We start from the raw sequence: 13,299 nt of genomic DNA on the forward strand, positions 1-13,299 counted from the left end.
TTTTTAATTTTTATAAAAATATATTCACATCAATCTCAAACATATTCATATATGTATAAGTAGTATATACTTTCAAATTACTCTTTCCTAAACAATTTGCTTAACTTCAACAAATACAGGCTGCAAAAGACTTCTAACACTAATTACTTATTATTTAATAATTACTTTTAATTATGAATACAATACAATAATTAATTAAGATTTAAATTTGTTTTAACTAATCGCTTGTTTACATTAAAACGTTATCGCACATACATCTTTGTTTTTGTCTTTCATTAATTTGAGAAAAAAAATTGAAAGAAAATTATTTAATTATTACTAATATAAATTAATTATAAATTTTTCTATTTCAAACTAATTAATAAAAATATTATTGTTTTTCTTTTTGATAGGAAATGAATGAGAGCATATTTTAAAGAGTTTGAAGTGTTCATGAACATACAAGACTTAATGTTTAAATTGTATATAATTAACTAAAAGTACAATGTAATTAAAATTAAAAATTAATTCAAGTTTCTAATTTTTTTTTCTCTTACATATTAATTGATATACTTTTATTTTTGTTTTTGTAATTTATACTAACAATTAGAGCGAAACAGTTGTTGAAGCCTTAAGTAGTCTTATTTCGTAGCAAAATTTTTAGAACTTAAGAAGAAAGAAGAGTATTTTGAGTCTCAGAAAGTACAAAATTGTGGACTTAAGTATTGAAGTGTAATTTCCAAGTGTAGATATATTCAGCATACAGCATACAGCATACGGCATACGGCATACAGCAGCAGATTGAGAGCGAAAGTACTGCAAAGATACTGCAGCAGAGTTACTGCAAAAGCTGAGTTAAGCTACCGTAGCATTAGCTTTCGTTGGCGTTGCATTTGCATTTGCAATTAACGTTTTCGTTTGGTCCGACACACAAATATTAAAAGTAATTTTTAACATTTAATCTTAAAAAATTTAACAACTTTTAACTTTTAACGTAAAAAAGATAAAAACACTTTACTTTGAAAATTAGGCGATAGCTGTTTTACTAATATTTGATTTAGATATATGCACAGCTATATATGTGGCATATTTGCTTTTATGAATGTGTATACTTTTGCGTTTTGCTTATTGTTTATTTGTTTTAAATTTGTTTTTTGTCTATTTTTGGTAGAGGAATATGCATAATTTTCTTGTAAATTATTAAATTTTTATTTTGTTTACCGAAACTTAACGTTACTACGTCAACGATACGAAGCTTCAAACGTACAACCTCGAAACGCTCCAATTCATTATTCGTCATCGCGCACACACACTCCTCTTCTGCTACATACCTCATGAGTAGAATTTTGAGTTTTTGTGTTAAATGTTGTTGTGGTTGATTTGTTTTGATATATATATATATATAATAAATTTTTTTATTATTTAAGCCTATATATGCACTGACGCTCAATCCCAACCATTCTCCTTAATCATATGAGCCAATTCTATGATATATTTGCCCTCTTTATACTTCTGACTGGACTCGTAGGCGTGCTCATACTTCCAGCCTAACGGTGTTTTGCAGCATTCACAATAGATATCGGCCACAGCATGCAGACCAGTTAGCAGTACGCGTTCTACCGTCTGACCGCAGGCTACATTGACGACGGAATTAAAGAGATACGCAGGTCCTTGACTGCCTTGAAATGACTTCGAGATAAGTTCTTCGTGAGATGCGAGATGAGCTCGACAGTGAACACATGAATAAGTCCGATTGGTGGACGGTAAATAGGCTTGAAATGTTTTCACCATTTTTTCGTTTTGGCTTTTTCCTTTATATATCGTATTATAAACCGTTGAATTGTTTTATAGTGGCGTGTTTATATGTAAGCTGGTTGTTATAGATTGCTGTTTATTAATCTAAAATATATAAAATAAATTTTTATTTTTATTTTTATTATTGAAAATATATTTTAATTGCACTTACTATTATATATATATATATATTTCTCTATGAGTATTCGATTAAGATTCGTGTACAAAAACTTATTACACTTTTTTTTTTATCAAAACTCTTGCTGGATTAGTTTCTGTAGACTCCGCAATATCGCTCACTTCACTTTGCATGCAACACAAACGACTGACTGCGCCTCGTCGCCGTTGGCTTGTGACTATAGCTCCGTAGTACTTCTGATATTTTCGAATTCTTTCAGACTGACAATACAGTTGCTTTGCTGCTGATTTATTATTATTTTTCTGTCTGTTTTCTGCCCGTTGCTGGTATGGTTTGGTGCGGCGTTTGTTGTTTTTTCAATAATATAATTTGTATTTTTATCTCTTCACTCTGATAAGGTTTACTTTTTCAGTCTGTTTTTGCTGACTGCATTAGCACTACTACCAAAACCGATTGTGTTCCCGCACCGGTGTATAGCACCTCCCGCAACGTTGATTCGATTCCAATTAGGCTGTGCGCGACGACGGCGTCTGAGTATGCCAGTACCAGTGCCAGCACCACTGTGTATACATACAAACTCCTGCCGGACAACAAAATCAAACCGAAGCCAAAACCAAATTGTCTGCACTATTTTTCCAGAGCTGAATTTTCAGATTTCCTGCAATGCACAGACAAACAACAACAACGCCAAATTATTTAAAGTGTATTAAAAATAAAAATTGTAAAAAAAAAAAACAAAAAATATTTTATATTTTATACAGAAATAGTTGCATTATTAGAAAGGCATTTTCATATTTATAAGTAAAATATTAGCAAAACATTTGTTGCAGTCTAATTACAAAGCAGAGAAAACAGCCGACCGATCTCGGTTGGCCGGCCATTAACAACCAACACACAATTCTACATAAACAAATCGGTTATTTCTTATTGAAATAACCAGATGATGTTTCACTAAAAATATTATTAAATGCTGACGAAGTGGAGAGGGTCAGGTCAGCACCGTATCATTTATTGTTTTATGAATGAAAACAAACCCATTCAAAATCTGTTTGTTTAGTTGTTTTTGTCAAAATTTTTATGAAACTTCAGCATTTTTTTATTTATCATGACACAGACAACATTAGGTCTTCTGAGCAACTCTAAACCTTCGACTTTATATTTCATATATATTTTGAAATATATCTTAACATATATAGTTATTACAAAACAAATATACATTCCATTCCAGTATAGAAGCTTTGTAAGCAGATTTTTTCATTTATTTTTGTAGACTCATATAGGTACATTATTGATAAAGATATAACTTAAAAATAATTTTGTGACTAATGACAAAAATAAATAGAGATAAGCAGGTGGGTGATATACCAGCCAGTATTATCTAAAAGTATTATACTTTTGTTCTAAACCGCACGAGAGTGAAAATATAAAAACTGTTTGTATAAAGATAACTGCATTTAAATGATGAGCAGATGGAACCAGATAAGAATTGTCTCATAATTACAAATGATATAAAAAAAATATTATACGTTTTACAAGAAAAAATTATCCAAATTGAAATAGATATAAATAATAATAAAAATTTCGAATCACCAAGAATTACCAGAGAGTTATAGATGTTTTACCCATGTTAACTAAATTTGAGTTTTGTAAAAACGTATAGAGATAACTTTATAAATATTATAAAAATAATATAAATATATAATCACTATATAAAATAGGTTATACCGGCGATACCAAGGGAACCACTAAGGCCTATAGGCCCATTGTGTTAAAGGAATCACATAATGTAGAAATAAAAATAAAAAATTTTACGTTTAACAAAAGACAAGATCCACATTGGAAAATATCAACCTGTAATGAAAATTTAGAACCTTCACTATTTATTCCAGAACTTAATAAATAATTTACTTGTGTAGTTAATTCTATTTTAATAATGAGAGAATAGATGAAGATAATATATGTTTAAATTTTACATGAGAAAAAAAATAGAATACAATATTTTAAGCTTTTAAAAATAAACAATCTAAGTTAAAATAGATATGTTATGAAATATATTTCAATGATGAGAAGATCGGTATTAGAGAACATAGATTTTTTTAAATGTATTATAAATATATAAATAAATAAAATAAAAATTTTTTGAGATATAAAAGAAAAGACCCACGTCTATATAGATGTACTTGTAAAAAGAACTGTTCTCCTTCAGTATTTATAACAGAGCTATAGATATGTTAACCGTGTTGTTAACTATATTTTAATGAGGAGAAGAAGCTATATGCGAAAACCGACAGGCTGCCCTACTTAGCACTATCTAATCTCATAGTAATCACTAACCGCACGGGGCGGTACGCAGATCTTAGATAAATCATTGAATAATAACGAAGATTATGAGGAATACTCAAATTAGTCAGTGAGATGGGTGGGACTCTGCAGAAACCCACCAACCATCATAAAATAAAAGTGCCCAGATGCACTAATTCGGTAAAGGCTCAACATAACAGATAAGATAAGATGGATCTAACTAAAACTATTTATTTTTTTAAATGATATATATAAAAAAATTTTTTGAGCCATAAAAGAAACTTTTTAATATAAAATGAATAATGAATAAAATATCATATATTAACTATATTTCAATAACGAGAATATAGATCAAACTGCTGTATTATGACACATAAAATAAAATCTAATTAAAGAAAAGATTCAAGTTGAAATTAATTGAGCATTAATAAAAACGCTTATTTATTAGTGAACTATTAGAAGAATGATTGAAGATTGAGCTGTGTTATTAAATATATTTTACTGTTTAAATTATTAAATATTTTCAGCTTAAGTAAAATTTAAATATGAAATAAATGGGTTAATAATAAAAACTTGACCCTACATTATTAATTATAAAACTTTAAAAATTTCACAGAATGAAGAGAAAATTAAAAATGATTATAATATTTACTCAAAGTTAAATAAAAACTATTTCTATTTTTTGACAGGACAAATATGCAAGTCAATGTTTCAAATTGGATAGGATAGCCCCGATCTAACTGTCCAAAAAAGTATATAAGGACTAATAGTGTTCCAAAGACAATTGATAATGGAAAATCCAATAAATTATATAGAGACTATGTTAATAAAACCACCAAACAAAAAAATCCAAAAAAGTCTACAGATTAAGAAAAGCAAATATTTTCGAAGATCGATTATGATTTAGCTTAATTCGAAGTAACAAAGTGGACTTACTTGTAAATATTTTTATGTTTTGATGCAATAGAAGCATTAAAAATCTTTTATAATAAGATAATTACAACATAATTTCTCAGGTAACTATACTTTCATAAATTTAATTATAAAAAACACACCCTCAGCCAGTTCTTAGGTTAGGTTAAGTTATATCGCGATCACTATGGGATGTACTTAGGCCTTTTGACTTATTGTGTGACCGTATATATAGGAATAACTCATCTAGCAGCCAGTTCTTAATTCAACACATACATTAAACAATAGATAAAGCATCAACTTACTGCACTTAAAATTAGGAAAAAGTATTGAACAGTATGTTACTTGAAGCGATAAATAAAATAAAATGCGAAAACAGATTAAGCAGTACTGGGAGAAGAAAAGGAGATATAGAGATATAGCTGTCAGCACTTAAAAAAAACGGAAGCAATTAAAAAAGTAAATAAATTATGTTTTTAAATCGCACTCATTGAACAGTTGTCAAATAACACACTTTTAGAAAAAAAAAACATTTCATTCGAGTATATTCTATAGTCATCTTCAGGATACTTTAGTCTAATTTAAAAACAAAATTAGTATTAAAAATTTTGGTCATTACAACAATAAATCATTAAAAGTATGTAAATAAAAGAAAAAGCACTTTCACAAAATATTTCTGAAGAAATCTCTATATAAACATATCCATAGAGTGTGGACTTAAGTTCAGATTATCCAAAGTTAAACAGTTTCATATTCGAAAAAAAATCACAAGGTAATATCTTTTTTATATTTAAAAGAAAAGAAACTCTTAAAAACCGATAAACAAAAACATAAAATAAATTACTAACATAGTCTTAATATAATAAAACAAAGCTTTAAACATTTAAAAATAAATTATATTACAAAAAATATTATATAGCAAAACACAACTAATTTAAAATGCAATATAGGAGGACAGACACGATTGACCTTCCGTGATACTCATAAGATAACACAAAAAACGGAATAAAAGTACCGAAGTAGATGTCTACTACGTAAACGGATTTAAACTCATAACGGAGAAATGGCAGAAGAATCCTAAATCATAATACACTTTAATAATTAAAGTGTCTAGCAATGGAAGTGAAATATTTCAAAATAAATAGATCGATATAATTTTATTATTATTAAAAAATGTACCTACAATAAATTCCTCCTTATCACTATCATACAATAATAAGTTAGGTTATTTTAAATCTTGTAACGTGAAAATTTATATAGAAGAGAAAAAGCTTTCGCGAAATTGATAAATTCATTAATATAATCCCTAAAAGAAAAACAAATAAAGTCATCGTCAAAAATATACTAAGGACCAAAGGGTTTAAGTAAGATTGAAGTTAGAAGTATGATCAAGAAAGTAAAAGTTACTTATGTTGAGTATTTTCCGACTTAGCGCATCTGGGCACTTTTACTCTATGATGGCTGAGGGGTTTCTGCAAAATCCCACCCATCTCACTGACTAATTTGTGTATTTCTCAAAAGCTTCGTGATTTTTTAATGACTGATCTAAGATCTTCGTACCGTCCCGTGCGGTTAGCAATTACTCTGAGATTAATTAAAAATTGTAGTGCAAGTGCAAAAAATATTGTACAAACGTCATGAATATCATTTAGTCCCCATAGCAGCAGAAAAGCACTCCATAAAAATATCTTAGATTAAAAAGTTCCACGTAAAATCGGAGGCAAAAGTACGATGTTCACGAGTGATGTTCACTTCTCCCTTCTGAGCTACAATAGTCTGTTATAAAACCATAAATACTGTGAGAGATCTGTTATAATATGAAACTTTAAAGTGGTATTATCGTTAATTTATACGGATCCACTAACACACAAAATTAATTCGATTATTTTGAAAGGCAATATTGATGATAAAATGCAAAAGTTAGGCCTATCAAACAACTATAGTAGTACAGCGATTAAAAAACATAGACCTAAACACGTTAAAACGTAGTTAATATACCGGACTTTAAAACTTCAAATCCGTTATCTCCAGATATCAACTGAGTTAGATATTAATGAAAACACCATAACAGAAGTCGAACAAAGTCGAAGTCGAACAAAGTCGAAGTCGAACAAAGTTGAAGTCGAACAAAGTCGAATTCGAACCATTTAAGGCAATGAAGATGAGAAGAAGATTTGAGGAATAATGGAACACAATGTCTGGTATTACGTGAAACCTAGTCGACATCAAACTTAAAAAAATAATAAAGGACCTGAAGATAAATTTATTTTTACAGCACTTATGTTATAGTAAATCTTTACCCTCTGATTTTTCCTTGAATTTATGCGTCGGATGTTTGATTTATTGAAATTTTGATTTAGGAGAAGTTTGATTTTTCGAAAGTTTAATTTATCGTTAAAATAAATACTTGGGATTAGTATTATTATTATATTATATCTTCGTTCTATTTTCATTTAAAAAGACTATTACTTTATGTATTAACGCTTTGTTTTTCGTTAGCATTTGAATACTACAAATATTTAAATACAAATATTGATTAAATATTTCAAGCTGATATCCGATATTATATATATAGGCTTTTAATTTAACTTTATTGTGCAGAATATTCAATATTAACGCATTTTTATTGATTATTCTAGAAACTGAAGTCAATAATACATTTCTAATGATATCAGACTTGATAATATCTTATTACAATAACTCAAACGATATCCTTTTTGGCAAATATTAATCTATAAAAATTAAAATCTATAATAGGTGTCTTAAGTTTGTATAAAATAATACATAGTAGATATATTTATCAATAATTTACATAGTAAAATATTTATCAATAATTTTATAAAACATTTTCTACTGAACTTGAAAACTAAAGCGCTTTAAAAGTTATAAAAGTTTAAAGTATATATAAAAATATTGGATCAGCTAATGAATGAATAATTATATACACGAAGAATAATCGCAAGAAAACCGCAATTACGGAACATAGTTGATAAAACCAACTAATTGCTTCGCAAATTAATCTTATAGTATATTTTCATTACATCATATAACATTATAAAATGTAAAAAATTATATTATACACACACTACACACCATCAAAATCGAAAATAATGTTTTTACATTGCTTGTACTAATGATTAAGGACGTGTGAGAGTTAGGCTAAATTGATACTAAACCAAATGGTAGATTTTTTGGGATTTTTTGCACTGTATACATTTAGCCATTTATGAACACGTATCGACACATCACTTCTTTATCGGCACAACTTAGAATTTCCCTCATTTAGAACGCAACTTAGCCTAACTCGCACACGTCCTAAACATTAAAAATATATTTTTCAAGCAATTACTCAAATTTCTGATTATATAATGCACATCATAAATTATATATAATATATTAAACACGCTCTTGCTTATGTAGAGCTCTGAGGATTTTCATCAGTATTTAGAAATTATTCTACTTTCCGCTCCAATAATGGATACTGAAATAAGCTTAATTTTGACAAAATTAAAATTACATGTAATTAATATCTAGAAACCAACATAGGTATATCAATTATGCCCAAGTACGATGACGAACAATAATACATAAAATACACGTAGAACCAGTAATTGAAAGTCAATATTATAATTTAATGAAAATAACATACTATATGCTTTCAAAACTGCAAATAAATAATGTTAACATAGCAGATTACAGATTTAGAAGATCTACATTGTAATATGAAGTAAAATATACATCGCGAAATAGATGTCAATATTGTAGTATTTTCAGTGACTGGATACATGAGATTAAATACAAGGTTACATCCATTACAATATTTTAACATATTTAAATTCTAAGTAAAACAAAGTACTCTAATATAATGTATCCATTGCTTACTAAATATAACTTACTAAGGACGTGTGCGAGTTAGGCTAAGTTGCGTTCTAAATGAGGGAAATTCTAAGTTGAGCCGATAATGTAGTGATGTGTCGATACGTGTTGATCAATGGCTAAATGTGTGCAGTGCAAAAAATCCCAAAAAAACTCCCATTTGGTTTAGCATCAACTTAGCCTACTTAAAAATAAAGTAATAACAGTTTTGCTCATTAAGACCGCTAATGAATATAATTTATTATACAAAAAGTTTTCATATAAATTAGCTCGTTATAAATAAATAACGGTTTTAAGGCGAAAAATGTCAAATTCAATTGGAAATTGGAAAATGCCATATGTTTTATATGTACATTTGTAAAATGTAAACAAACAAGCTATTTCGCATGCATAAATCAGATTATGCCAATGGAAACGACCCAATCTTAATTTGATTAACCTAAGTAGTTTTAGCTGCAGTGGAAATGTGTAATAGACCTATAAGCCTTAATAAGAATCGAAAGCAAAAGAAGTTGTATTGCATTTAAGTTTAGGCCTAAGTTTGTGTTTATGTTGGAGCAGGAAAACAGATAGACGACAACATGGGGGATAGAGGTACAGTTAGGGCACATATTCGTAATTGTTACATTTATGCGTAACAAGCAAATGTTTAGCACATGATCTAAATATCCTGATCTCAATTGAGCTCGGAAAGTTCATGCTGCACATGGAAGACGTTGTTCTTTTTAGGAGTTAAATAAAACTGTCAAAGCAATTGATTATATTTTTGACAACCGAAACAGTTATGAGATTTATCGAGTATTCGTTAATTTGTTAACATTGTAATTCCACAAAAACAAATTTGCCTATTATTTTATCATTTTATTTTATCCTTTAAATTTCCCTAATGATCATTAGAGGGAGTTTGTTTTTTATTAATGTCTTTCGTTCTAATATAAACACAGCAAGTAAATTTGTTAATAAAACTTTCACAGCAAAGAAACAAAACTCCAGAAAAATATGCAAACATAAAAGCCAAGTACGGCTTTCGGTCAGTTGGTTAAGAAGCGCTGACTCTGTGCTTCAAAATTGGCAGGGCACGAGTTCGATTTCTGGTACTTGCAGTCTCAAAAAAAAATTACATACGAATAAATAAATACAAGAATTATTTCCAAGACCACTGATGGATATTTGGCAATACTTGAAACAGCTGTATGGTTAAAAAAATTAATTAAATCAATTAAAATAATATGAACTGAATTTTTGTTGTTGTAGTTCACTACTGTTCGAAAAACCTCATTATTGTCTTTTATTTCATTGATATTATTTTCAATATAAATTTTACTAATTTAAGTTTTATATATCAATTTAAATAGAAAACCTTTTTTTAATAAATTATACATGCACTTATGTACGTACATGAAGGTAAATGATTTTATATTTATATTTTGAGATCGTTTCGTCTTTCAGAATTTTCAGAGAAAAATGAATAAACTCAAAAAAAAAAAAAAATAAAAACAAAAACAAAACTTGTTTGCTTAATCAGCAAAAAAAAAGAGATAAATCCAATGCATTTCATAGAAGAAACGTGACGAGACGAGAAAAGAAACAACTTTGGAGTGTCTAAAAAAACAGCTGCAGACGCAGAGATAAAAAGAAAACCAAATGTGTAAACATATGAGAACCACTAGAAAAAGTGTAAACAAAGAAGCGCAACAGCACAGCAAACAAAAAACAAACTGCAAACGAAACAAAACAAAACAAAAAAGAAAAAATTGGGGATTGTAAAATTGCAACAGCAAAAACAAAAACAACAACAAAAGCAGCAGCAGCAGCAACAACAACAGCAACATTAAGAGCAGTTACACCACGACGGACAGACTTATAAAGTGAAGGACGGATAGATATGATAATTTATAACAAAGAAATAATATACTAAAATATGTATACACATGTGCATATATATTATATATATGTATAGGTGTGTAACATACGAAAATTGTGTACATAAAATTAACATTACAGAAGGAAAGGGAAATGCAGTTTTTTTTTTTTTTTTTTGTTGTTGAAGACAACAAAGGCAACTTTGAGTGCAAAAGCGTTACATTTTGCAAGAGGATAATTTATGTACGTAAACAAATGAAGAGATAATGAAAACACAATTGGTATGAATAATATATGATAAAATAAAATGAATATATAATTTATATATACAGCACATTTAATATTCTTGATGGATATGGCAGAAAATAATTTTCATTTTGATTTTGTCATATGACAGACATATAAGAGAATATTTTCATACTAACAAAACGTTAAAAACAGAAAAAAAATTTATGCAAAATTAGCTGCACATAACGAAAAAAAAAATAAAAATATGTGTGCAGCAATAAACAAATTAAATTATTGCCAAATTAAATAAGCCAAAAATAAATGCAACTTACACGAAAATAAACAAAAACAAATAAACAACAACAAACAGAAATTATGCAAAATAACAGCTGTGCGCTGAAGTACTAAAAAGAGAACAAACGCCGCCACACAAAACGAATAAAAATGCAATAACAATTTTTTTATACAGGAAAGCGCAAAAGATTAAAGCAGCAGCAGCAGCATCACCACACACACACATATACACACAAACAAGAACACCGCCAATTATCAAATAAGTTCGTTGAACTAATAAAATAGCTGGAAAAAGTCAGAATCAACAGTCAAAATAAAAGAAAAGCAAAACAATGGTGAGTAAAGAAAGCACCAAAGACAATATCATGATAAGTCTTTGACCGTGTATTGCGGTGGGCGGTGGCAGCGGTCGCAGCGGTGGCAGCGGCGGCGACAACAAAGACGCACAAATAATTTTTGCAACAAAATTATTATAGTTTTGAAACAAAACATTTGCAGAAATAAAAAAAAAGTACAACAACAACATTAAATACAAAACGCAATGAACACAAATATTTTCTAATTAATATGTAATATTATGCGATAGTAATATAGACAACATTTTACACAAGAACTTACCAACTTATTTGCAAATATTAAGCTTAACTGATTTTACACAACCACACTCAAGAACAACTCAACGACAACTGTTTTCATCTTGCTCAGCTGTGCTGGGAATGACAGTGACGATGACGGTGAAACGATATATACTGGCAAATCAGCAACAGCAGTTCCTACACACACAACCACACAAGCAAATGCTCATGAATTCGAGTAAAAAAACCCACTGAATAACAGTTAATACGAATCAGCAAGGAAGAAAATGGCAATAAGTAAACACGCAATGCAAAAACAGAACAAACTGGCTGAAAACTATTCCTAACAGAGTTTGTTAAGCAGAAACAACAACAAATACACAACAAATACACAACAAATACGCAACAACAACACAACACAATACCATAATAAATGCAGAGAAGTTTGTGTAACACACAATTAATGAACAGCAGTGCAAAGAACTAATTAAAACAGTAGTAAGAAATTAAATCACATTGACAGCTTACCAACGCAAAAGGCAAGGCAATGTTTTTTTTATACAAGAGCGGACTTGATATTTATTTTCAAGGCGTTGTAAGATTTTGTTTCTGTATTTATATTAGATATACATTAGAGATAACATATTAGAGCAAAAAAATTAAAAAAAATCAAATTTTATTGTAATTTTTTATTGTAATTAAATAATTAATGTTTTTTTTGCAGTAGGTGGAAGCATCGAAAGCTACCGTGTGAGACTTGAACCGACTAAACCAACTCTAAGAAATGAAAGGAGAAAATTTCCACAGCAATGAGGAAACTTCATTCCAGTAGACGAGGGAGAGAGAAGAGAGTGAATAGACTTAATACCTAGCAAGCTAGGTTCACCTAAGTCAGAAAGCATGGGCATAAAATTGGGAGATTGGGTAGTGAAAGGAATGGGGTTCTAGCGTAAGCGCGAGGGTACTAAAGGTAGACTCCATGACCAGAGTTACGAGAGCCACGGTTATATAGAAAGGTGATGGAGGGATCGGAGATCAACTCATCGAGATTAAATGAGATGAATTGGGAAGGTTTATGGCGCAAAGCCTGAACGATGTCAACAAGGAGAAAAAAATCGATGTTTTAATACTTATTCTATTGCTAATAATCTTATTTGAAGCAGAGAATGCTAAAATTATGTTCATATAGAAAAAAATATTGCAGAAATTTATTTATTTATTTATTTATATTAGTATTTATAGTAATAGTATTTATATAAAGATTAAAATTTTTTATGAAATTTTAAACTACTAAGTTATTAATTATTCATATTTAATGTGTTTTCTAGCAAAATGGCA

The 13,299-nt window shown here is 28.9% G+C and overlaps 1 protein-coding gene across 2 annotated transcripts; it reads right to left on the reverse strand.

Annotated features, from left to right (window-relative positions):
* Positions 1–1,200: 1,200 nt before the first annotated feature.
* Positions 1,201–12,367, reverse strand: LOC119669271 (protein yippee-like CG15309). Of its 2 annotated transcripts, none has more exons than XM_038079098.1 (3): positions 12,005–12,367; positions 1,946–2,570; positions 1,201–1,878 (listed from the first exon to the last, which is right to left on the reverse strand). In XM_038079098.1, the coding sequence occupies exon 3, from the start codon at positions 1,768–1,770 to the stop codon at positions 1,426–1,428; it is 345 nt and encodes a 114-aa protein (XP_037935026.1). In that variant the 5' UTR covers positions 1,771–1,878; positions 1,946–2,570; positions 12,005–12,367; the 3' UTR covers positions 1,201–1,425. The 2 variants fall into 2 exon arrangements, with proteins under 2 accessions (XP_037935026.1, XP_037935027.1); XM_038079099.1 differs by lacking the exon at positions 12,005–12,367 and adding an exon at positions 3,725–3,793.
* Between the last annotated feature and the right edge of the window lie 932 nt (positions 12,368–13,299).

Source organism: Teleopsis dalmanni, chromosome 1 (genome assembly GCF_002237135.1).
Source record: "Teleopsis dalmanni isolate 2A chromosome 1, ASM223713v2, whole genome shotgun sequence".
Classification (NCBI taxonomy): Eukaryota; Metazoa; Arthropoda; class Insecta; order Diptera; family Diopsidae; genus Teleopsis; species Teleopsis dalmanni.